At 38.4% G+C, this 27,907-nt stretch overlaps 1 protein-coding gene and 1 long non-coding RNA gene across 3 annotated transcripts; both read left to right on the forward strand.

Annotated features, from left to right (window-relative positions):
• The first annotated feature begins 132 nt into the window (after positions 1–132).
• Positions 133–27,810, forward strand: LOC139958905 (uncharacterized). Its single transcript, XM_071956341.1, has 10 exons — positions 133–761; positions 9,254–9,358; positions 16,335–16,484; positions 17,025–17,134; positions 18,745–18,833; positions 20,325–20,357; positions 20,987–21,045; positions 22,579–22,694; positions 25,464–25,585; positions 26,399–27,810. The coding sequence occupies exons 1-10, from the start codon at positions 609–611 to the stop codon at positions 26,590–26,592; spliced, it is 1,131 nt and encodes a 376-aa protein (XP_071812442.1). The 5' UTR covers positions 133–608; the 3' UTR covers positions 26,593–27,810.
• LOC139958941 (uncharacterized) lies at positions 3,088–8,449 on the forward strand. Of its 2 annotated transcripts, none has more exons than XR_011789911.1 (3): positions 3,088–4,565; positions 5,474–5,558; positions 6,952–8,449. It is a non-coding gene; the product is annotated as an uncharacterized lncRNA (long non-coding RNA). The 2 variants fall into 2 exon arrangements; XR_011789910.1 differs by having other exon boundaries at positions 3,094–4,556.
• Positions 27,811–27,907: the final 97 nt, after the last annotated feature.

Genomic DNA, 27,907 nt, shown 5'->3' on the forward strand with positions numbered 1-27,907 from the left:
TGAGATGGCAACTCCCTGATCTGATATGGCCCCATCAGTTTCAATGCATATAGACGTGACGTACCTGATGACTTTCTTCTTTATTTATTTATTAACATACATTAGGCCATCGAGACTGCAGCTTATCAAATATATGTCATCAAGGGTAAACTTAACGCCCATTCTCCTCAGTGTATTTGCAAATAAAGATGAAATCATTAATTGTGTTTGGATAAAATACATAATGAGGGGAAAGTTAAGACTAGTGTGTCATCATTATCACATTAGAGTTGTACCCAGACATGACGACGTTCAAAGCTGCGACATTCTGATATTGACATTAACTAGATTTACAGGCGATAGTTTTGCGAGCGACTTGACTCAGTATCGTTTATTCAGTATCGTCTCCAATTTTCTGCTTATATCCGTAGACTACACAAGCAAAGTCCTTTCATTTTCTTCAGCCACTGAAATACTAGATAGCGATAAGGGTATATCTTTTTAACTGCAGACCGAAATTGTGCAGGAAAAACGCAGCAACAATCAAATGAATTTGAAGAAATAATTAGAAGTATCATTAGACCGAAATTGGACAGCAGAAGAGACGAGATTTTCTTGACACGGTTACCATGATGGCTCGACGGACATTTCTGTTTATCATTTGTGCCTTTTATGTGGCTTGTGTAGAATGCACTTTCTTCTCAGACCAGGAAAAGGAAGAATTCGTTCGTGTTCACAACGATAAACGATTGCAAGCCCTGTCCAGTGATATGGAATATATGGTAAGCTATAGGCAGCTTACAGGCGTATAGTTCTGTCTGTAATCCGTATAACAGTGTAGGGACTGTAACATGAACATTGCTAGTATATACCGGAAGTCCCTAACATGTGTGCATGATTTGGTAGTCTGTAAAGGTTCCTCGCAGAACTTTTGCAACCAGAGGGCAAAGAGAGGGAAAATGAAAAGAATCGGGCGATTGGAGGGGGTTGGAGATGGCGGGCGCCCGGGCGAAAAGGTCGTTGGGTACGGGCGGAAAGGTGGCCGGCTGGGGAAGGGGGGGGGGGCTTAAACTCTTACATGGCAAAGCGGTACTTTGAAATTCCTTCTTTTTTTCAACAATAAGATACTTCCTTATTACAATTTTCTTTTTCTTTTTTTCAATAAAAGGACACATTTTTTTATTAAAAATATTGGAAGAAAGGTATATATACTTCGATCTTTAATAGGAACTTGAAGGGCACTTCTAGTTTACGCAAAAAAGGGCACTTTGAAGGTTTTTTTCTGAAAATCTCCTCCCTTCTTCAGTACCCCCTCCCGGCACCCCCACGACTCATCAAAACTAAGGGGCCGTTTAAGTGATTACACGAAATGTTGCAATACATGTGTACAATAACATCGGTCTGGTTTTAACTGGCGATGTGAAAGTACACTGTAAATTTTAATTAGTCATATACACATGCCAAAATGGTCAAATGACTAATTTTGCATTAGTCAAAATTTTTGACTAATTTCATCAGTCATATGACTAATTAAAATGGCTAAAGACCAATGAAAGTTAGTCATTGTCCAAAATAGTGACGAAGCATAATTAGTCAATGGGAATCACGAAATTTGATTTCAAAGCTTTATTTGTTATTTTTGGTCTTCAAGGTTTTTTGTTATTTACTTACAAACAACTTCCGCGCCACCTTATGGATGAATTAAAACATTGTTTATAAAATCACCAATAATTAAAAACCCAAGGAATAATGGGTATGCTATTTAACATTTTTCGGTTAAGTGTAAACTCTAAGACGTCATAAGAAAAATGTCCACTAATTTTGGGGGAGAATTGATAATTACTTATAGCAAAAACTTAATTAGGTTAAGGCGATATTCCAGCACCGGTACTAAAACGTCTTCGTCATTTGACTAATTTAGAATTCACAAATGACGTCAGATATACGTAGCCGCGCGTGCGCACTCTGCAAGCGCCAGGCCTCTAGCTCTTGATGATTCCGACGCCATATTTGATACTGCAGTAAGAAATTCTGGAGCCGAGAAAATGTCTGCAATCGCAAGGTGGGTGTATCTTATTACTTTACTAAGTTGTGATTTAATTGCAAGTTATTCTTTATTTAGTATTTTAGAATAGATAGTTAAATTGATGACAAGTAAATTACCAGTTTTTAGTTCTGCTTAGCAACAACGAACGTTGGTCGTTCTAGCCTAACGTTATGCCATATGCATGATATGTGCAGGATACCTCATACTCATAGGCCTAACGTTATTCAATAGGCTATGATGTGCACAAAAATTTATCTGTGTTTATTTCTGTAAAGTTCATTCTCAGAACCATTAAATGTTAACCTGAGTAGGGCTTAGCTTATTTACTGTTCAAATCGATGAAATTGTCTGACTGAAAGTAACGGTGAGCAACGTTATAACTACGGTGGTCGGCACTAGGCGGGCCCGACCAGCACGGAGGATTTCCGCCCACCACTCCGGATGAAAAACACTGCTGCCGACCGGCACTAATTTCATTAAAAAAAACTGCTTAAAACGTAGCTATTTGTGAATAAAAGTGTTACTTGCATTAATATTTAAGTCCTTAATCTTGTTTATTTGCAATTGTACAAGAATCATGTTTTGCAAGGACAATTTTCCTGAATGTTGAAGGTTTATACAATCTAAAAAAACTGACACCAAATCACAATCTAACTTCTTGTACACGTGCACATTAGCGTGAACCAGAGCCTAACATACAGGAAGGCTATAACCCTACTTGTGAAGAACAGGACCTAAACTCCCTAGCTAGGTGAAAAAAAAATCGGTTTGCTGTAGGGCAGTTTTCGCACTCCAGCATATCTGTACTTTTTTTTAGCCAGCTAGAGCGTAAACATCCCTTTTCATATCATGTATCACTGGATTGGGGGTTTACAGCAATTGGTCATGTTTTCTCGAAAGGTTGTATTACAATAACGTTTCTGGGAAAGTTTGTCCAATACACGTGTCATGATCATACTGGGGCTGAGCTATACAGCAGCTTGAAGGTCCCCTGCTTCATACACTGCAATACGATGTGGTGAATTGAACTGAAACTGTTTCGCAAATAAGCTTGCATACAATTTTCACCGAATAGTCACTTATATCTCTAACCCTATGGCAGCCCAACAACACACTAGGTCAATGGGGGAAATCAAGCCTAACCATGTGTTTATTCGCCGAACCTGTGACGCAGTAGGCTGGCACTAAAATTTTCCATGGTTTAGAGGGCTGTACTACTATTATGCAGATATTAACGTTATGGTCAATGGTCTTTGTAGTTAGCATATATGTGTGGCGAAGCTTAATAGTTTTGTTTGACTTTTGGTATGTCAACATGGGTTTTCTCTAGTTCTTGGGGCATATTTTTAATGCAAATGGCTAATTCACATTTTCAATTGTAGTTGCGTACCACTCGTTGAACAAGGCTAACAATGTACAAGGCGCAGGTAAAGGCTATACTTATGTGCTGTTTTTATCAGACTTTCGAGTAGCCCATTGTCACAATCGTGGCTAAGAAATTTTATTTATGAGGTTTGATAACATGGAAGATTTGCAAGAATTATATATAGTATTGACTCTCGGACATTTGGTAGTGGCGGATTTTAGTGTATAAGGCAATTGTATTAATGTTTTGAGGGAGATAACATTGGGCTATATTTCATTAAAAAATGACAGATTTCTACAGTTTCGAGTGAAATTCAATAAACCAATGCGAATTGTATCCATCGATATTTGGATTAGTCTCATTCTGTTGGTGTATGTAAGAAACAAAAAGTGAATTCATCAATCCCATTAACGCATTTGAAAATCAAGGGCACTACGGTCAATGGCAGGTCGTTCCTACTAGGCAGAAACCGTACTGAGCCCTATATTTGTTATCCAAAATTTAAATTCTTTTAAAGTATTATATACTTTTTTGGGTCAACTATGCTCTTTATACTTTTTTTGGCAATTGCACTTTTTATGCCAATTAAGATCTCTAGTGATGTCAAGAGTGAAGAATTCCTAAACACTTCCTGATAAATTTGAATTTTTTAGTGATTTTTCAGAATGCTGTTGGGTGTGATCATGTTGAGTGCCAAATCATGCCATAGTAATGACTGTTTCTGCCTTCATGATATTGTTGGGAAATGTCATTGATATAATGGCTTCGAATAAGGAGAAATTACATGACTGAACAGCATTGGCAATTTGGCACTCAGACTGTGACACCCCAGAAATATTGAAATTTTAGCTGCTCCTGCACTAACACCCACTAGAAGTAACCATATTCAACTTGATTTTTTCCCTCACAACCAATAATGTAAATATCAGTGATTGGTGTGCAAGTAGGTTTATTTGTCAAACCCTGAAATTGATATTTCTGTATATTTATTTCCAACAGGTATGCAAAGAAGAGGGCATCCTGATTTGTTTATAGCTCCATGGTTGTAGGAAGGTCTTATGAAGTATGGCAAATCTGTACTTAAGGTGTGCCAGTCGATGAAGAGAAAGGATGAGGTCTTTTCCTGGGTAGTTGATGAGATGCAAGGGCAACGAGATGAGCAGAGTAAGAAGGGTACATTCCATTATTTGGTTATTTATTAATATACAGTGAGGAAGTGTTGAATGACTTATCTCTTTGATTTAATAGAGCTCAAGTCGGGAATGGTTTAAAGATTCAGGTAACATGGAATTAGAGGAGGGACTTAACCTTAGATGTAATGTTGCACGGTTAACCAGTATTTGAAAAAAAAGTATTGGTAATTACCAGTTCAAGCAAGGTACGATACCACAAAAATGAAAGGACCGAAGTACCATCAGTGGCTATACTTATGAAATAGTGTAACTGGTGATAGCATGTATTACACATACCCTATATCACATAGTTCTGAAGACAAAGTATGTAGCTTATTTATCTTTTTTGGGAACTCAAGTATTTCTGTGAAAACACTGTATTATCGGGTGCCATTTTTGTCAGTACAACTAGTACTTGTTTTCAACAGTACCATGCAATTTCACTCAGATGGGTTCATCAGCACGAAAGCAAGCATCAAATAGTGGATCCTAAATAATTGAAGCAGACATTTTGCCTGTCATGTTTATGACACACATGTTTATGATTGCTTGTGTGGTGCTTCCCGGGTCAGTAGTAAAAGGAATCCTGATCAATGAAGGGAGACTATTTTGCTGTCATTTTGTACAGGTTATATCAGCAGAGCTCTCACAAGGTTTATAATAGTTACATTGTTATGAATTGCAATTAAGTCCTGGTAGGAGCCATGTTGTGAATTCGTATGAAGTCCACGAAGCGGCTATCCTGAGGTTTGTCCGATTTAACAAGAACACAAGGTGCTGCAGAACAATAAAGACGAAGCGTTATTCAGAAACATTAAAATTTCAATGTATAAGAGAAGTAATCAACTTTATGTGGGTATCACTGTCATTGTACACATCTAATTATAATTCTTTTTATTTTGTCAACAGATGCCACTGCTGTAGCGGCTGTGCTTGGTATTCCATTGCTGTTGAAGGAGAAAATAAAAAGCTTCCTGATATTGCTGATGAAAGTGTAAGGACATATTTAACCCTTCAAGTCCCATGGGATCTTGTCATAATTGATTTGCAAGTACACTTTTCAAAAAATTAAAACTAGACTTTACCATTTCGCTACGTTACAGGACTGTTGGTATCATTTTTTTCAGTAAATGACACTTTTTTATGGGGGGGGGTGGTTAATATTGAATACTGCCCTCCACCACTAAAGGGCAGTCCGGACAAAGGGGAAAAAGTTCCCCTTTACAGTGTTGGATATATATATATATTTCACTTGGGAACAGTTTTTTGACAAAATATGAATAAAAATTAGACAAAATTGGCATAAAATCCAACAAAGTTTGCTTGAAATTCTGATGCAACCTCAAAAGCCAAAAAAAGGGTCAAGTACCAAAAAATGGAAATTTTGTGTCGCTAGGATCAAGGGCATGTAGTGTGGGGGAAACTTCTGCCAGCCATGTTAAGTCCGCCATTCAGTGGGGTGGGGTGCTGGGGAACTGTATGAGGTTCTTGTTGTATCTGCCATTGTGTGCCCTTTTTCAACACAAAGTGCCCCTTTCGTGGTTATTTGTCCCCTGCCCTATTCCCATGTAGGCGTCCCTGTTTGTACATTCTTTTACCAAAAGAATATATGTGGATGCCTTTATGATCTGTAGATAGCCCCTAATGTTTTTATTTGTGATATATATGGTCAATTTCATTTAAACTTAGCATGGTGGTGTTGGTATAAACATTTGCCATTTTAATTTGTTCAAATTAATTTTCATGAGTAGACAGGGATAGCAATGAATTTCCTACAAAATGCTTGTAAATCTCATGAGAAGTAATGTGATAGGTGTTAAACCATAATTAATAGCCAGTTTGAATTTCATCTTGAAAGCAAATTTTTTTTAATGGTATTTGGAAACAACAGTTGGCAATAACTGAAGGTGAAGAGTTGGTCTCTGAAAATGTAGGCCATGTGACCATACCTTTGACGCATAAGGAACAGCTGTGCAAAAAAATATGACCTGTAAAACTGTTCATAATCTAAGCACATTAGTATTATAAATTTCTTATCAATATATGTGTGGGGTGTATGGTTTTGGCAGATTGTTTTGGAATTTTATTGTTACTTTTGAATTGTCCAGGGTTAGTGTTAGAACTAACTTTTAACAGAGAAAACAAATTTTCCAAATTTAAATGCAGTTTGATTGGCTGGGATGTATTTCACTTGTCTTGAAACTACATGCAGCTAGAAAACAGCCATTTTGCTAAAAATCACACTTGAATGGGAATTTAAAAAAGTGGTGTAGAAAGCCAAAATATTTTAGGTTCAAGTAGGGTGACTAAAAGCCACATTGATACCAATAATCACCTGTATCATACCATACCATGTAAAATATTATGGTGTATTTTCTTGCTTATAGAATGAAGAACCCCAAGCCTCTACATCAGGGGAAATGGTGCCACTTATGGAGAATCAACCTGCTTTACAATATTTGTTGATGGGGAAGAAGTTGGATCTTGCAGTCTGTTGAAATTCGGATTTGTCTTCATACATTGCGTCATTTTACGTTTTTCAACTTAGCTTAACCCACTGTTTGAAAGAAGACCATGGTATTCATTCAGAAAATCATCTTAAGCATTAATGACAATTTTAAGTTAGTCCTTTCCATTTTAAGTGTGTTGGAGAGGGTTAATCAAAACCTCTAGGTGTAAAAACAAGAATAGACCTCTGACCGTTGTCGTTTGTCTGCTGTTAAAACGAAATTATCATACTTTTAAACTAGTTGATACTTAAAATGTAATTCATAATAAGAATTAAATATTTAGCCCTCTACATCAAGGGAAATGGTCCCACTTGTGCAGAATAAACCCACTTTACAATATTTGATGGGGAAGAAGTTGGCTCTAGCAGTTGGTTGATTTCAGCTCTGTCAGCATACATATCATACTATGTTTTCAACTTGGCTTATCCCACTGTTTGTAAGAAGACCATGGTCTTCATCAAGAAAACCATCCAGTATTTTTCTGGTCAACTTCACACTTGTTGTGTAGCAGTACATTTTAAAGCAAGGAATTGAGTCATGACATGACATGTTTTTAATAGAACTTTGACTTTTCAGTTCTTATTAGAATTTATTTATCCATTATGAATGAGTGGACATACTGCTGTATAATTTTAATATCAATATATTGTATATCAATCTTCTGACAATTTGGTGATTGGGACAGCCATTTGGGACCAACTTGTTTATAATATTTGCATCCCTTGAAACAGTTCTCTGAAAATATTGGCTTAATCTGACAAATTTTTTTTTTAATGATTGAACCATGGGAGAAATATCACCCCATTCTAGCGGTAACATTCCTATTGAGGCATTCCATGTATGCTTTTCAAGATATGTTATAGCAATAAATGAGTCTGGTAAAATAAAGCCATGATTTCTGTATTTTTTTTCAAACATACCTTTTCAACCTTGGAATAGGATTTCCTTCATTTACCCCACAAGATTGCCCAATTTGTTTTGTTTTTTCTGGGAGGGGGGGGGGGGGTCGGATTGTATTAGCAACATCCAGCAGGAACCCTGAGTGAAACATACAGATTTTATGCACACGAAGATCTCCACACAAACTGGAGGTCCAAAACATCCGCTAAAGTGAAATCAAAATTGTGATGAATGGCGCATTAGTCTGATGACTAATGAATAACAGGTCAATTGATGTGCAGGACTAATTTTGGAAGTCACCAGACTAATTGAATGGTCATATGACTATGATATATTAGTCACTTGACTAGTTTGGCATATTAGTCATATGACTAATCTTTGCTGGTTAGTCATTTGACTAATTTTAATTAGGCGTACGAAGCACTGTGCAGGACTAACTTTAATTAGTCAATTTGACTAACTTAGATTAACAGTGTACTAAACATACAGTATAGGCCTATAGGCCCTAATTTAATGCAATGTCGCATACTATTAAGCGGAAGTAATCAAGTTTCATTAAGTGTGTATACAGTTCATTCAGTGCTCTTTCGCTATCGCTCAATGGACTCTCATTATGGATGTAAGTTGACATTGACAGTTCAATTGAAACAAGCAACGTAAAACTGATGAAGATGGTTTTGTTTTGTAATTTAACATATTTCAATCCTGGTTTGATCGAGCAATGATCGATTGCTAGTTTTGAAATTGAAGCTCAACCAAACCCCAAAGAAATAAGCGAGCAATGGAACTTTTAGGTGCTGGTTCAGTTCACTCTATTCACTGATTTTATTGCCATAAGTTGCTTTTACAATTAGTGTAATCTCTAAATAATAATGTGCTCTCATTTACGGTACACTGAGTGACGGTGGGGCCATGACCTGAGGCACCTAGAGGCATCCAGGGCCGTATCTGATTCAATGGGGACAATTATGTTACTGTCTTCAACCACCACCCCACCCCCCCCCCACCCCCACTTCTTACATCCTGTATGGGTCCTTCAGTTCATTATGAAAATGAGCATACAATTCTCACTGTGCCAAATTTTGCAGGACCCCTCAATTCCTTGGGGGGGGGGGGGTTATCACCCCTCCCTTCACACTAAGAACGACACTAAAGACCCCCACTCTTTCGTGACTCCGTGAGAGCCGAAATTATTGCTTCAGTTGTAAAAGGTCATGTAAGATGAGATCTGCCACTCTATGGTTTACCATATACTTGCTTTCCGTTTCTTTCTTGTTAGGTATGGGACGATGATCTTGCGCTAAGTGCGAGCTTGTGGTCTGAGGGATGTGTATTTGACCACGGAAAGCCAAATGTTGACATTCCTTACCAGAAATACGGCCAGGTACGTAAACCAATTTCTATTTTCTATTTTACTAAACAGATGTGACAGGGCCGTGTTGCCATCCCACTGGATACCAAGAAGTATGTATGACGACAATGAACAAAATTGTTGAATGACAAAGTAAAAGTTGCCTGGGGCCTCATACACCCCTAAACAGCTCCCCTACATCTCACATCCGCCATGTACCTCAAGTGTCTACACAAATCATTATCTTGAGGATACACAAACCCACACATCATCTGTAGCCATATAGCTGATTTTATTGTGATTAACAACATACACCAAACAGCTAAGAAAATCTTATTCTATTATGAAGCTATCCTGCTTTAAAATTTGTGTCTGGAAGCTATCATTTTGTGAGCCTGTGATGTCGTAGTGCCACTTTTTCATAGCTTCCTACACCACTGATAATTGATAGGCCCATTGCCAAGCCCCCCCCCCCCACATCTCCCGTGCAGACTACTTTCCCGCCCACCCCCATTTGTGCAACCATCATACAGACCTATGAGTTACAAAAATATCACAAGGTATAGGATACAAAACATTGTGTCACTCATTGAACATTTTTTTGTCGCTCCAACTCCCCCAACTCCGAAGTCCCGGCTATTTAAAGGCATTGAAGACTCGCCCCAAACCGCGTGCCGCCCTTTGAAAAAAAGTTAACTTTCCGTTGCTTGCAAGTGAAGTTTTCTTCTTGTCGCTACAAAATGCAGACAGTAATGAATGCAGCTGTATGTATTGACTGTACACTAGTGTCTAATTACCGACGGTAGCAAGCTGTGTGAGTATTTTCTGGGTTCGATGGTGGTGTCTAACACTTCTGTTATACCTCATTCGAAACTAGGTCAGATTACCGACATCAGACGTTTCTTTATGCGCGAGTCTTCACTCCCTTTAACATTATGGACAAGACAATGGCATGATGAATTTTTATCTGGCAAATGATATCTTTGTATTTTTTTAAAGTCGAATCTTCCAAGTTCCAAAGTCGCTGTTCTAGATAATATTCCGTGGCGCAATCGCTTAGTGTTTTCGGCTGTTAACCGAAAGGTTGGGTGGTTCAAGCCATCCGTTGAGCGGTGACACATTTTGTTTTCTGATGAAAATGGGCGATGTATACGAAGACATTGAATGCTAGCCATATTGCATATTCATTAGAATCGTGACGATACTGTCGGTCTACAAATAATTCTCAAACAGGCCAACATTTGTAACGGTGTATAATACCGTACTTCCTCTTAAATATTAGGAATCAGCAGTATATATTGCTGAGTCGGCAGATTTATTTTTCTAAATCGGCAGTTTTATTTTGCTGAATCGGCAGTTTTATATTGCTGAATCGGCAGTTTTATATTGCTGAATAGGCAGTTATATATTGCTGAATCGGCAGTTTTATATGCTGAATCGGCAGTTTTATTTTGCTGAATCAGCAGTTTTATATTGCTGAACCGGCAGTTTTATATTGCTGAATAGGCAGTTATATATTGCTGAATCGGCAGTTTTATATGCTGAATCAGCAGTTTTATATTGCTGATTGGGCAGTTTTATATTGCTAAATCGGCAGTTTTATATGCTGAATCAGCAGTTTTATATTGCTGATTGGCAGTTTTATATTGCTGAATCGGCAGTTTTATATGCTGAATCGGCAGTTTTATATTGCTGAATCGGCAGTTTTATATGCTGAATCGGCAGTTTTATATTGCTGAATCGGCAGTTTTATATTGCTGAATCGGCAGTTTTATATTGCTGAATCGGCAGTTTTCAGCTCATACCAGCATGCTGGTGTGAGCTATTGTTACAGTGCGGCGTCTATCACTCTATCATTCTATCACTCTATCACTCTATCCGTCAACAATTGGTAAAACCGCTCCCACTCGCACAGTGTTTGATGGAATTTCATGAAACTTGGACACAAGGACCATTGGGTATAGGGCCATCAGAGATGGTCCAAAATTTGGGGTCAAAGGTCACCTGTGGGCCGTAATGGGCCATTTTGTGGAAATACGCAAAATGCTTCTTCTCCTACAGATTCCATGGTACAATGTTGAGGGTTTGTCACGATAGTGCTATGGTAGTTTTACCTTCAGGGTGTTCATGAATTTGAGATCAAAGATCAACTAGGGGTCTTTTGTGGCCCGGGCCGCGGCCCTATATTTTCAAATTGCTCCTGTTCGTACAGTGTATGGCCAATTATAATGAAACTTGGTCACAATGTTCCTCGGGATGAGAGTTACGAGGGGTGTTCGGAAAATTGAGGTCAAATGTCATTTAGGGGGTCATTCTTTGTAATATTTTCAAATATCTCAATCTCCTCAAGATTTTGATGGATCATATTCAAAGTTGAACTGATGATTGTTGGATTGTGTATGAATAAGGTGATGCCTAAAAATTTTTGGTCAAAAGTTAATTAATTACAATTAATCCCCATTGTTTAAAAAAATCTGAGCCTTCACTTTTTGCCAAAGCTCCTTTAATTTGTCTCCCAGTCCCTGCAGTGTTTGTTTACATTTGTGGTTAAGCTCTGCAGAGGCTGTTAGTGGAATTAAAGCAGGACTGGGAGTTGTTATTAACTGTTGAACTGTAAGCATGAGAGCCCTATGGCCAATCAGCACTTGCCGATTCTTAGAAGTCTTTGAGCCTGAGGTATGTAGGCAGCTTGTGAAGTTATGTCTTGTAGGGAGTGCTTGTTATGTCTGCTAAGGTAGAGGGGAGAAAGTTTAATAGGGTAGGCCAGTGGTATTGTTTGAGAGAGTGGGTAAAATAGGATTTAAAGGGGAAAATAGGAATTATAGCCAGTGGTGTGGCCAGGATTTTGCTAACGGAGGGGGGGGGGGTTATCCCTCACGGGCCCAAAATTGGTTTTGTGGGCCCTACATTTTTCACCTCGAAAAGGTATGAGCTTCTGCACCATTGGTGCTCTAGTATATTGCTGAATCGGCAGTATATATTGCTGAATCGGCAGTTTTATATTGCTGAATCGGCAGTTTTTATGCTGAATCGGCAGTATATATTGCTGAATCGGCAGTTTTATTTTGCTGAATCAGCAGTTTTATATTGCTGAATCGGCAGTTTTATATTGCTGAATCGGCAGTTTTATATTGCTGAATAGGCAGTTATATATTGCTGAATCGGCAGTTTTTATGCTGAATCGGCAGTTATATATTGCTGAATCGGAAGTTTTATTTTGCTGAATCAGCAGTTTTATATTGCTGAACCGGCAGTTTTATATGCTGAATCGGCAGTTATATATTGCTGAATCGGCAGTTTTATATTGCTGAATCGGCAGTATATATTGCTGAATCGGCAGTTTTATATTGCTGAATCGGCAGTTTTTATGCTGAATCGGCAGTATATATTGCTGAATCGGCAGTTTTATTTTGCTGAATCAGCAGTTTTATATTGCTGAATCGGCAGTTTTATATTGCTGAATCGGCAGTTTTATATTGCTGAATAGGCAGTTATATATTGCTGAATCGGCAGTTTTTATGCTGAATCGGCAGTTATATATTGCTGAATCGGCAGTTTTATATTGCTGAATCGGAAGTTTTATTTTGCTGAATCAGCAGTTTTATATTGCTGAACCGGCAGTTTTATATGCTGAATCGGCAGTTTTATATTGCTGAATCGGCAGTTTTATATTGCTGAATCGGCAGTATATATTGCTGAATCGGCAGTATATATTGCTGAATCGGCAGTTTTATATTGCTGAATCGGCAGTTTTTATGCTGAATCGGCAGTATATATTGCTGAATCGGCAGTTTTATATGCTGAATCGGCAGTATATATTGCTAAATCGGCAGTTAATATTGCTGAATCGGCAGTTTATATTGCTGAATCGGCAGTATATATTGCTACAAACGACGATGCCAGACAGCATATTTTCCAAGTACGTTGTTTCAGTAAATAGTTCTCATCGTTACTCTGCTGCTCTTTGGTTTTCACTATCCATACTACTATACTATCGGCTCTCAATCGTACTTCAGAAAAGGGACAGCTGTAACGTCACGTTGGATTCCACTGCTAGCAACAACAGCTGAATAATTTCCAGGCGCGTAGCCAGAGTTTGCCAAGGGAGGGGCGAAACTGTAGATTCGGCATTGCAAACTATCTAATCGTAGCGCCACCATAATTGGCGAGAAGCGTACACGAAAATTTTGGCTGAAAATGCCTCCCAGATCGCTGGAAATGGCACTTCCCAGACCTTGTAAGTTGCATCTTAGCATTTTCTCTACTAGCAATATCATAAAAACATTAAAAAAATATAAAAAAATATGCTCGGGGGGCGGCTGCCCCCCCCCCCTTCGCCCCCCCCCCCCTTGGCTACGTGCCTGATATTTTCTACAGGGAGTCTGCCACACGAAAAATGACTTTTGTTACGAGAGTTGCTCCTCCCTGACGTCAGCAATATGGAATTTCAGGCGTATTAATTACGTTTTCAATTTCGGCTTACTATGTGGACTGTAGTTCACGAGGCCAGTTAGGAGCCAATTTTGAAAGCGAGCGTATTCAGTCAAACACGAAGCGGTTAACTTAAAAATCGAATATTAGAGAGTTTTTAGGTTACTGAATAAGATAAATTATCTTTGATTCCTGCCTACGTTATTCCCTTAAATATATTGTTGAGAGCGTGGTGGCCATTTGGCTAAGGCGTCGGACTCGTGATCCAAGGATTGCTGGTTCGATTCATGCCTAGTTCATTGCGTTTTGTCCTTGGGCAAGATGCTTTATCTCCCTTGCCTCTCTCCACCCAGGGGTTAAATGTGTACCTGTTAGGTAAATTGTGATTGGGCGCAGTATATAACTGCTGCCGACTGGAGGGATTGTTTCTGGGACAGGTTATCATTGACCAGGGGTAATATAACGTCTGTAAAGCGCTTTGAGACCTATCGCTGGTGTAAAGCGCTATATAAAAAATCAAATCATATATAGATCGTCAGCATTGTCGCAGACTTGACAACATAGGCTTTAAAGCAGCATTTTGCGTTGGGCCGCTTTTTTCCACCTTTTTAACATGTGTATCGATTTTTTTAGATGTATCAATCATAAAACAGCAAACTAAGATACCATCCAAGTTTCACCCTGCCAAGAGCGTTAATTAGCGAGTAATTAACGATTTATGTCGACAACGAGTAAAAGTGTCCTCGACAAAGTTTTCATATCTCCAAATCCACTAGTTTGAATTCCACCAATCAGTGAATAGTATGTTGATTCATGAGCATTTTGCGTTTGGTCGCCGTTTTCTACTTTTTTTACATGTCCATCGAGTTCTTTACATACATCAAATCACAAAACAGCAAATTAAGATATTAGCCAAGTTTTTCCCTGCCAAAAACGTTAATTGGCGAGTATTGCACATACAAAATTAATCGCATTCAGTTCCCAAACCCACTAGTTTGAATTCAACCAATCAGAGATGTAGGTTTAGTTATGAGCCGTTGCTAAAAATAGATTCAAGACTTTGCGTTGGTACAACCAGTGAGTTGTTATGCAACTCTGCCATATAGACTGTACACAAATCAAGTACACAAATTACGTATCTGTCAATGACGTTCGTAGTGTTTAAATATTCATATTATGGGCGAGGTTTATTGGGTTCCCAACGGAAAATATCTTGGAGAACAACAAAGTTGAAAGTTGCAATTTTTTCGACTTTTATGCCACCATTTGAAGTAAAATATAAATAGATAAGCTAGTTATGTATGACGTTATGGCATAGTGGAGTCATTGAGGTTGAGAAAAATCATAGAAAAGGACGCAAAATGCTGCTTTAATATCGAATGATAATGGCAATAAATACGATTGATTGAGAATTCTACAACGAAAGCTTAATGCATACCCAACTGACTGCCTATTGAATATCATTGTAATATTTCCCCCGTCTATCTTTTAATCAGTTTTGATACTTTTGCAAAAAGACTTGACATTGTAGCTTATAATGTATAAGACACCATGTAATATATTGAAAAATTGAACTAATGTCGGTACAGGTTACGATTTGAACAGTTTTGGAGAAAACCAAAACCAATAACCGTTGCACCAGAGCAAAGTATGTTGACAGCTTTGTACAGTTTTTACCTCTGCGCCCCAGAAACAATCACCCAATTATACGGGTGGTCTATAGAAACAGAGAGAGAGAAACAGAAACAAACAATATCACAAACTATACACAGCTTCATCGTATTACATTTACATACTACTAAGTCAAGGAAAGATATATGGTGTCGGCTTTCATGCTTGATTTTTACTGTATCCGTTGTTCATTTGAAATCAAGACACGTTTTGTTCGATATATCTTATTACAAAGCCCAAACCATGGTTGGACTTGGGTCGAAGGCATTGAAGACTCGCCCAAACGGCGTGCCACGCTCTGAAAAAGTTACCTTTCCGTTGCTTGCAAGTGATGTTTTCTTCTTGTCGCTACAAAATGCAGACAGTAATGAAACGTGATAACTTGCTATCTTTAGCTGGACCTGAGATGTCCATCACTGTATCGTTTGTATACTGTGCTGTGGGTATTGACCGCAGTTGTATGCACTGACTGTACACTAATGTCTTATGACCGACGGTATCAAGCTGTGTGTGTATTTTCTGGGATCGATGGTGGTGTCTAACACCTCTGTTACATCTCATTTGAAACTAGGTCATATTACCGGCATTAGACGTTTCTTTTTGCGCGAGTCTTCACACCCTTTAAGGGTCCATTTATCTTGCTGCACCTCTCCTTGCTCTGCCTCTTCCCCCAGCCCCGACCAGACATCCGAAAATCGGATCAATTTTGGACCATTGGCCGGTTAATTCTTACAATACAAACCTGTTATTGGAAACACGTTTGTGCTCCCCCTCCCCCCCCCCCCCCTCATTTTGTTCTTGCTGATGCCCGAGCTTGTGTCCACTCTTTTATCGCCTCCCTCCTGCATATTAAACGTGCAAATTTCGACGAACTTTTGAACTATTTCATCATTATTTTTATCTTCAGAACTTATATATTCAAAGTGGTGTAAGCAATAGGAAAAGAACCGAGCCTTCTTCTAGAGAAATCACCGAAAAATGGTACGCTGAAATTAGCGATTATACATACGACACGAATGCTTGCAAGCCAGGGGAAGCTTGTGGACACTACACACAGGTTGGTAATTTGAAAACGTCAAGACAGTCTTGATTACTTTATGTAGGCATTTGGCGACTCCATGCACCAATGTATTTATTTTGCTTTCAGTTGGTATATAAGTATATATAGCTACTAAGCAGCCAATGGTTTGATTGTAATTGGCAGACTATTTTATGATATAAGATTGTCGTTTGTATTTTGCAAACGAAGCGTCCATTGAGATGTTACCAGGGTGAGTTATAACCAGATTTAGGTTTCCATCTCCGTCCCCAATGAATGTGTGTCCCCCCCCCCCCCCCGCGTTCCACCGCTCACCGCCTCCCTCTTCAACGAAACGAAGGAGGTGTCTATAAAAGCTGTTATTTATAGAAAATATTCGATACTTTTATCAACTGTTGATATAACATCCCTCTCCCCATTCTCTCATCTCGTTCTGCATACCCCCCCCCATTCTCTCATCTCGTTCTGCATACCCCCCCATTCTCTCATCTCGTTCTGCTTACCCCCCCCTTGCCCCCTCTCTCCCTCTCTCAAAATGCGGTACATTTTCTTCTACAGGTGGTATGGGCGAAATCGTCACGAGTCGGTTGTGGTTACGCGGCTTGTGAGCAGGTGCAAGGACTGAGCATGCGCGATACTTGGCTGACCACTTGCAATTATTATCCCCAGTAAGTATAACTATATTTACATTGGGGAGTCAGGCTATGTTAGTATATTTGAAAGAAATCTTCTTTTTCCAAGAGAAAAGAAATCGTTAACTAAATAAGGATGACATATCCATAAATGACGACCGATCCGTATTCTTTTTCGTGTTCAAATCTATAAACAAAATTGTAAGTTCAATGACTGTCTTATACAACCTCTCACGGAAGTTGATTAATTTTCCATATATTTCTACAAAGCTATGGAATGTTTTTTTCCAGGTGTACATCTATGCAACTATCTGCGATCGAACGTGTTTGCGGAACAGTGGCTACTCTTAAATAAAACCAAGTTTGGAAGGCAGCTGTTCATGCATGGGGAAGATGATACATGCGCAAAGTAAATTAACGCCCGCCCTCCCCTGTACCCTTTTAGCTTCCATGCTTAATAAAAAGCCAGCGTCTTGCCTGTTTTCCAACAATGTTGCACTTTCAGCAAGTTCTTTAGTCCTGGAAGTGCTTTTTGTGTGACGAATGTCTTAAATAAACATGTTCATGTATAGTCACAGGATGTGATTCCATTGCCTCAAGTATTTACAGAAATACATTTGACCTGACCTTAATTAAAGCTAGCTAACATTATCGACGTACCGAAAAGCCGACTGCATGCAACGGCGTGGTAACCTTTCTTAACTAGAGTTAACTGTAATATTTTTTACGAATATATGTGTTCTTAATTGTTTATTTCGAGTGACATCTCTTTCTTCTCTCCATTTCCCCCTTCATCGCATGCAAATGCTGAAATAAAGACTATAATAAATGTGAAAAGAGCAGTCTTACATCGCCAGACGACCACGTACACACAAAAGTACATTGTTTATTGGAGATCCAGGTAGTCTCTGCCTGCATAAGAATCGAAAACGGGGATTGTTAGTGTTACTGATCCCTTAATCGGCTCTCACGAGTATGGCAAGCCATGTGGGACAAACACTGCATAATATATCCGTGTAGTAATTGGAATTTATACGCGTATTAATTGGAATATATACGCGTATATATTATTAGCCAATCATATGGCTTAAATATATCCGCGTATTAATTCTAATATATATACACGTATTAATTCGAATATATACACGTATTAATTTGAATATATACACGTATTAATTCGAGTATATACACGTATTAATTCGAATATATACATGTATTAAATAAAATACATATGGGGATTAAATCCAATATATGCACGGATTAATTAGTATATACACGAAAAAAACATTTCCGCTCTTGCTGTGTACATATACCAACGATAAATGTTTTGGCAGGCTCGCGAGATCGCTTCAAAACCCAAACTTTACACATGTAAGCTACAACACATGTATATTCGAATTAATACGCGTATATTTTCGAATTAATACGCGGATGTATTATGCAGTGTTTGTCCCACATGGCTTGCCATACACGAGAAATATCACTGTTCGGGTATTCGGTATACGGAAGTATCATTGCTAACTTCGCGAGGAAATTAAAAGACGGTCATGTTTATGTAAGATTTGAAATGAAAAGTAATCATCCGCCTTATACACATTAATCGAAAACTGTTGATTTAAAAGGTTAACTACCTTATCATTATACAGGGGAAACTTCCGAGGAAGGAAACCCTACAAGAGAGGTGAAAGTTGCAGTGAATGCCCTGACCATTATTCGTGCTTCAACAGCCTTTGTCGTAAGATTATTTCTTCTTTTGTTCTATCAACTTTCCGACAAGTTCACTAAGTGATGACCATGTAGTATAAACAGACAATAAAGTTCGATGATAAGTTGTTATCTCTTTTCCATAAAGACACGGGACCTCCACAAAAGGCAATGGGAGACAACGTGTCAACCGCCCAAGAATTAACCGGTTTAACGGTACACAATGACATAATTATACCATTAACCGAGTTAGCCGTCAGGATTTAACCGCCGAAACCTATTTATAACGAGAGAGTTCAATTTTGCTTTTAAAAGTCCCCCTTCCCCTACCCACCCCCTTGGCCCCTGCCTCACAGACACCTCCATATGTACCGTGAATTAAATGTGAAGCTCATCAATCAAAATGAGAGAAATACGTCGACAGAATATTCCGGGTAATTATTTTGATTCCTTGCCGAAACGAGTCAATGCTATTAATTTATTTATTGTTTTATCGCCAATTGTGTCCAATGGGAAAGGAAGTCTCCTATAAGTCTTAAAAAGACTTAACAAGGTAGGAGACTCCCTGGGAGAAAAGAAAAGAAAAATGGCTATGGCGTGTGTGAGTGTATATATGACAACAGCTTTAAATAAATTTCAAAACGGACTCAAAATTAGGTATGACAGCTTGTTATTTTAAGCAACAATTTTAAAATTATTTAAAAAAAGAAGAGGAAAATAAGAAACGGTTATGATCGTAAAACACATGATCATTTTAATGCAATCACCGCTGTGCGTCATTGTATTTGATACATTTATTGGATTATCCACGATTTTTCGATGTGTGGAGGAGGGGGGGGGGGGGAGGTGTTGGAAGGAATCAGTCAATCAGGTCAAGGGGTCCTCATTTCGGAGGGTTGTCAATTCCCCCTTTGAGAACCCTTTGTTTATAGTATAAAGATGTATAGACTGGGTAAAATACTACTATGCCATTATGTATTTATTATCTACATTTTTGGGGCGTAATTTTGCATTTTCGTTTACTTTACAGAAAAGTACAGTTTCATGAACATAAAGTTCCCTCCTTAGAATGTTATTCTTACGATTATACCTTAACTATAACGTTTCGTCTCGAGAATTATAGATGTAAAGGAAAAACAATTATCAAATTTATTTTTTTTCCCCGGGGAATTGAAGATTTTAAGTTTAATATTTTCATAATGAAATCACAGAGGGTATATAATGTGTAATTTCTATATAGTTGTGCAGTCAGTGCATTCCGTCAACTTGTTATGTAACGTATGACGGAATCATTGTTACACCCCCCCCCCCCTCCCCTGCAGCGAGAAAGACTTTTCTCTTCCCAGGAAAATGTGGACCTTTGCAAAAACTGGTAGAGGAGTGCACACGTCCCGTCACCCCTCCGCTGCGTACGTGAAGAAACGTACGATAATAAATCAAACCGTGTGGTTAATAACATTATATTTATGTGAAGAAACAAATATGCATAAAAATGAAATGAAATAAGTTCCGTTTATTGCAGGAAACTGTTCGGATACCAATGCTCCTGTTTGTGGTAAGTTCTTGATTCAATCTGTTTTAGTGTTATTTCACTGTATAACACACGTGGGCGGGTGAGTGTGTAAGTTGTGTAAATTGTATATGATCCCATCCTTGTCAACTTATCGGTCGTTTTTACGCCATACTTTGTGATATTTTCGTACTGGAGCATTATATGTAGGTATAAAGTATAATTCCAAGTCTAAACGTGACATGTGCAAAGTGAAATCGTCAATTTTCGTTATTCATGGGATGTTAACTGTTTTTCGTTCATCTTTCAAAAGTACAAGTGGAAACACGTTGCATTCAGATTGCTACTTATTCCTCCACATTTATCGGACTAGAGTTTCCTTTATAGACGGGGGACTCTTTTTCGCTTTTTCGGACTATAACATTTTTCTTAGCTCGAGTCTGTATAAATAAATATATATATATATATATATATATATATATATATATATATATATATATATATATATATATATATATATATATATATATATATATATAAATATATATATATATATATATATATATATATATATATACGGAATATATACGGAAGATGTATCACATGGTTGTCACATGCATGTGCTTTCTTTTAGACCTGCAGTTATGTTCATTTCTTAATTATATTCACAACAGCCTCTTACAACAATCCAGACCATGGGATATCTCTTCATTACCAAGGTGTTGTTTCATCGGTAAGTTCACTTCCTCCGTTTACAGTGAGAGGAATACCAAAACACTTGGCCAAAGATGAGATGTAGGGGAGTATTTACAGTTCAGTTCTCAAGAAATAATATGTATCGGTCAGACTTCACCCCCCCCCCCCCACGGGTTATCGTCTGTATTTCTCCTATAGATATTGTACAAACTTGTTACACGAGTTCAACACACTTTGTAGTACCTTACGATCACTTCTTTCATCCTTGTAACATAAAAGTCGCAACACCACACCGACTCTGTACCATATCATTGTACCTAGGATATGGTTTGCTCCCTGACCTAACCATAAAGACACATCCAGGTCGAATACACTCAAGAGGGTTCGCGCCTGTTATCGTTGACGTTAATGATGTAAGCGTGATTCATCTCGTTGGCATTTCAACTATTTTGCGGAGTAATGTTATTTTATGTGGTGTTACATAAACCATGGAGGAAAAACAGAGGGAATACAGATATCAGAAGCCTATATCCCTAGAGAATGAATCGACATATTTGCTTACCTCGTAAAGTGACAAGTAATAGCCTAGCAGTATATAGTTGACAGTTCCCAATCCCAAACGAGCGAGACCGCTCTCACATTGACATCCAGATGTTTCGTTAGCTTTTGATTCACAGGATGTACTGGATGTATGGCATCGCGTGTATTAATGATTAGTGAAACGTTCACAGTGACTTACTAGACACAAGGGGACATATAGGGTTTAGGAGACAAGATCATTCTTGTGCAAGGTCTCAAAGTTTCAAAATCGTATCTCTTCCCCCTCCTTCTCTTTCCCCGCCGCTCAACCATATCAGCAAAGATAGTATAATGCAGGGGTGGGCAACCTTTATGAATGAATGGGCCAGACATAAGGGGTGAAAAATTGACTGGGCCGCACCTAACCAACGACCAGCTTTTGATTTCAAACCTTTGATTCCGAGGACTTTCAAGCAATAGGTGTGTGTACAGTATACAGTACAGCTGATAATTAATGGGGATAATAGGCCTACCTGACAGCATGGCACTAATGCATTAGTGCCGATAAATTCTAAGCAGCTAGCTCGTTTTTGGTGATGATGTAAAATAGATTTTTTTTCTGGAGACATCTCACGAGCCGCAAAAAATCACAGGCGGGCCTCATGTGGCCCGCAGGCCGTAGGTTACCCACCCTTTGGTATAGTGGCTCACCCGAATCTCCTGGAATCACCCTACCATTTTCTAAACATAATCATATAAGTCTGTATAACGAGATGAGGGGGGGGGGGGGGCAATTATATGTGCCTAGAGAAATATGGTATAAAGGAAATGTATTTCTTTTTCATAAATGTGAAAAATAGAGAAAATGAAAGGGGCTGACTGACATATCTGTCCCTGGCTCTCGAAGCCGCGTGGTCGGCATTGTTCTGTATATGACGTAATATTAGTCTTGGTAATATAGCTATACAGTCGTTTTTAAATGAGACTAAACGCCTGGATGATGAAACGAAGTGACATCCAACGTTCTCTGAATATTTATTCCCGTTCATAGTGGACGACTTTAGAACCAGCAGTGAAGGACGATTTGACAGCATTGGTGAACAACTTTTGTTCAAAAGAAACATCTACGATTTGTTGTCCTAACAAGTCACCTTCCAGTAACCACACGTAATGTTATGATTTCATATTTCATTATTTATACAATTTGTTTGTGAGTTCCGTATTAACGCAAGAGGAACAAAGGGGTGCCCGATGGTCAGTGGCGTCGCCAAACATTTCAATCTTGGGGACACAGGGGGCACTGCACTTAATTAGGGTGGCACAATGTTTATTTGTGAGTGCCGTCCTAGGGGAAGGGTCTATAAGAGGAGGGGTTTTTGATTAATTAAAGACCAACTATGGAGACTTTTCAATGAACATAAAATCCCACCATTTTGCATGTATGTAATCCCTAACTCACTCCAATTACATTGCTGTAATTAACTTTACCAATTTCGGACGTTAACTACGTGAAAAATGGAAAGAAAAGTCAGCTTTTTAGGAAACCTATTTCAGACATTCCTGAAACATTACTAAGACATCAGGTGACCATGTGACGTCACTGTTGGTATAAAGCACTCACAGCAATACTTTTAGTGTGTAAAGTTGTATACTTGAGCTGCCAAAAACATCAACGATATTACTCCTTTTTCCCCCGAAATGCCAGAATTCTGTGTTGTTGGAGGTTGTAGTTATACCTCACCCAACAAAAGCATCAGCTTTTTTTAGCTTTCCGAGTAGAAGAACCGACGTAAAACGCCGTAGACTTTGGATCAATTTTGTGAGATCCACGAGGAAAGATTTGTCAGCGCCCGGAGTATCTCATGCCCATGAGTCCACATGCATGACCCTGCCTCTGTGTATGCTGCAAATGTCTCATACTGAGAAACTTATATACTTTCGACAGCTGTGGCGGACATAGCTAATGTGAAATTGACCCTTTCAAGTCTCCTCGTAAACACGCCCTGGCCGTTCTTACATGTAACATTATATCACGCATATGTAGACCGTGTATATAGACCGTGCCTATAGGGTAGCATTGTTAGTACATGTAGTGAGTTACAATTCCCACCGGGTATGTAAATAGTCATGTTAGGATTTCATCGCATTTTATCCATGTCATTTGTCGTATTCCAGTATCGTGAGTTCGTGATACATGTGTTATATTGTCCGTTATGTTTGTTCCGGCATCTGCATGGTCCAAGGAGTGGAATAAAACGGTACTATATATGGATCAGAAGTTTTATTTCGTTAGTGACTGTCTTGTGATTGTGGGATGTTACTGGTCAAGGCCTGTTTCAACTAGACCTAACTCTATGGAACTACACAAAGTCACAGTAGTATTTCGCCCAGGATTGAACGAGAAGCGTGGATTTGGATATTCACTGCTAAATTTGGTTTATTGACAGGATACTTTTTCTGTGTTTGTACTTTTGGATATTAAAATGTGTAAGTACTATGTTCAGCTGAAGCTTAGTCATATATGCTACCCTGGTCGATTCGGGCCATCGTCTTCTCGTAGTTCGATTATGTTTAGTGTTTTGGGGGGTAATTCGGTGACAGTAACGTAAACTATTTTCCCGTTACATATCACGCATGAGGCATCTTTTAGGTATATTCTTCTGTTCAGTTTGCGGTATCTTGCGATCAAATTGTATTACGGAATCGGCAAGCTGCTTGCATGTTCTACAGTATTTTGTACCGTACGTACCTATTGACGCTCCGCTATGTAAACGATGCCTCCATATGAGTGGAAATTTTGCTAATAAAATAACCCATTTTACGAAATTTTCTGCTTAAAGTTGTCTTAAAACTAGTTGTTTACTTTCATATGCTCTTGTTTTAAGCTAACAGCTTTTCAAACGCTCGAAATAGGAAGTCAAATACAGTACAATTTTTCGCTATCAGTGTATAAACAGTGCCTAGTTTAGCGTTTGATTTTCGCGGTATACACATTATGACGTCACACGGTGACCAGAGGCTCCTTTGGGTCAATCTCTGTTTTCAGACATTCTAGAGGTTCATGTCACGTGACTACCCAAAATGTCCATTTTCGTGGTCGTTTTTTGATGGGTTATAGTAGGTTTTCGAAGATTAATTTTTACACATGTTGATTATGGGTATGTAAACGCCCAAATTAATGGAAAATCTTAACAAAAAAAGTTTGTCTCCATAGTTGGTCTTTAAGGGTCCTTAGATGCAATTTGGTGCAATATTTAGCGACTTGAAGTAAATTTATGTTCAAGAATTTTCGGGCTTAGTCTGTCCGATTTTATGTTTTTAATTGAGGCAGATAGTTTTCGTTTTGAGTATATTTTTTAACACAACAAATCGCATCTGAAGGGGGCACCTGGGGGCACGATTTTTGGGGGAGTTCACGTGCCCCCCCCATCCCCAGGCCACCCCTTGGCGACGCCACTGCCTATGCTGTAAGATTGGCCCTCGGCGTCCAATTGTGAAGATGTGTTTTACAAATTTTGATGTGTAACATGTTTTGTTTTTTCATAATCATTATACCCAATGATAACCTTTTCGGAACTTTGTCATACTTTGTCAACCTGTTATTCAATTTAGGGTATGGCACTAATGTTTAGTTCTGTTTTTCCTTTGATCAAATTCCTTTAGAATGATAATGCTTTATGGAACGCTAAAATGGACAAAACGTCTGTAAGATGGAAATTAGGATGGAAATCTATAGTTGTTGCTAGAAAAATGATATAGTCACAACGTGACAGAATTAGTGTCGTAACAATCTCGCATAACACCTTTGCTGTGAACAGAATGTCAATCCGTAACCATAGCAACGAGATATATGTTTTTGCAGTCATTCTACTAATATCACAGACCTCCTACTAGTTTTGAGCAACAACTTATTGACAAAGCTTGTTTTTCATACAGATGGGCACCAATAACCAATTTTGATATCTACACACGATCGGGTCAGGATAATACAAGCATGGATGTTTTTGACGTCATCATGGTACCATTACTACCAAACGTAACCCAAGTAACATGTAACGGTGAGGTTAAAGGTCCAACATTTCTTGGCTCTTTTCTTTTTGTCTTCAATTTCCCAGTCTTCTTTTTTTCCATTTTTCATATACTTATATAAAACCATGGAAACGGATATTCTAAAACTGTCAAAGAAATTTTGAAAGGGTTCTAAAAGTTTCTTGAACTATGGGTACTTTAAAGAGCTTTGGTCGGATAACATTGACGCCTACTATCTAAGTGGTCGTGTGCTCAAGCCCAGTTTTGTGAATTTTGCAGCTTACTTCTGACATTCCTTACTTTGTTTACGTTATTTATATTTTCGTATGGAGTGCATTTTGGATCTTTAACATATACAACAGGTTTAATGACGCATTCATATACATATCAATTTCACTGTATGATTTGAACAGCAGTTGGACTATAGTGTATTCCATAACAACTCCCTGCTGTATCATACGGTAGAAAAATGTTCGCTGTAACTGATGGAATATGAACCCATGCAGCAGGCAAGTTGAAAGCAGAATTCAGCTGGAAAGCTAGTAACCAAAATAGGCATATTATGTATATAGTATAACACAGAGCTTATATTTTGCTAAGCAAAGAGTGGAAGAATTAAACCAAAAGTGAAGAGATGAGAATATTTTAACATGAAAATGGTGTTGGTGATTTTTGTTTTATATTTCATTTTTTCTTTGGAAGAAGGGGGGGCAGGCGTGGAGGGAAGGGTCGTCCGAACACCAAGAACCCTACCCCTTGGAAGAGCATGTATCGTTTATTTTATGTATGTTTCCCACGGTATAAATTGATTGTCTTACTTATTGTTTGGCTTAATATTACAGAGATGTACCTGCCTAATGGAGTCCTTGAACAGGCTACCGACAATACGAACCTCAAAGATCGATGGAGTGGTGACAATGCTCAATTATTGACGTATGATTTTGGAAAGAATCATTCAACGAGTGTGACCTTTAACAGTTCTTCACTTGCTATATTATTAGTATTAATATCAGTTCTTAATAATTGGAAGGAATAGTTGCCTCACGTAGGCCTGACGAGAGGACCGGTCAGGAAGGCTACAGTCCCCGGAGTCCGGGCTCAATTTGGGGTCAGGGTAATTATGGGATAAAGACTGATTTATTTTCTCATTTTCATACTTTGCTTAGCGAAAGTTGAATACTATACCGCGAAAATTGCCAGACGATGTGTATCAGTCAATGGCATTTGATTATTGTTAATGTATGCTTTTAAAAGGTTTTGTTTTTGTTATATAGCCATATATATCGTGATTCGTTAACTTAATTAGTATTTAAGCAGCACTGCGAAGCGATGGTAACCGGTTTTAATTGTTTGGTAAGGAATTGTTCATAGAGTTATATATGTTCTTCTCTGTATTATAACATCTCTGAACAACTGTTTCAGCTAAATCCGGTTCTCGCTCGTATTTACAATTTTGTGGATAGACATTTAGTGGATGTTTAGTTTCTACGTGGGACATTTCTGGATGCGTTATATCGGGCATCTTTGAGGGCATAATAGAAAACATTAGGCCTTCTTGAATTTCACACACAAAAATATTACTTTTCTCTTCAATAATGTTTAACCTACAAAGTTGAGGATAGTGAATTTTGTGAAACCGAGGAGTGAATGATGTTCAATAGCTTTTGGACATTCGATCCTACGATCCAGTCGAACATATACAAGCGAGAACCGGCTTTTGCTGAAACAGTTGTTCGAAGCCTTATGGTCGTTTTTTCTTTATCAATGTTGTATGACTGTACTGGAAATGGAAAATCTAATTCATCAAGTCCCCTTAGAAATGTTTTCTCTTTCCACTTAACCCATTTATTTGAGATAGTTCACGTTAATGAATGCTTAATTTTGGGGGGAGTTTTCTTTCATGTTTGTGACAAGTCAGAATTGCCTACACGAACTAACTACCACATGTATCATTACACTCAGTTTGCAGGTGCACGGCATATGTGTAAGATTGATTAATCGGAAATGTAAACAATCCAACAGGTTAATAAATTATCAAAGTGAATCATGTAGAAACAGCAGAACAGCGTGAGCTGGAATATTTTTGCCGCTAATTCTGAAACAGATCATTTCGGCATTTTTTTCCACCAACTGTCCCTTGTCACTGTAAATGTCCTGTACATTACATCCAGCTTCCGTTTCAACAACATTTAAGATCATTTCGTTTCGACAATTTCCGACTTTTCGAAACAACAGCAGCTCAAATTATGTTCAATAGAGTGGCGCATTAACTTGGTGATGCGTCAAAAAAAAAAATTATCAGTGGTTCTGTGGTAGTTCGTTTCCGCAGCCTTCCTTTGCCTGCGAAGCCC

Source organism: Apostichopus japonicus, chromosome 18 (assembly GCF_037975245.1).
Source record: "Apostichopus japonicus isolate 1M-3 chromosome 18, ASM3797524v1, whole genome shotgun sequence".
NCBI lineage: Eukaryota > Metazoa > Echinodermata > Holothuroidea > Aspidochirotida > Stichopodidae > Apostichopus > Apostichopus japonicus.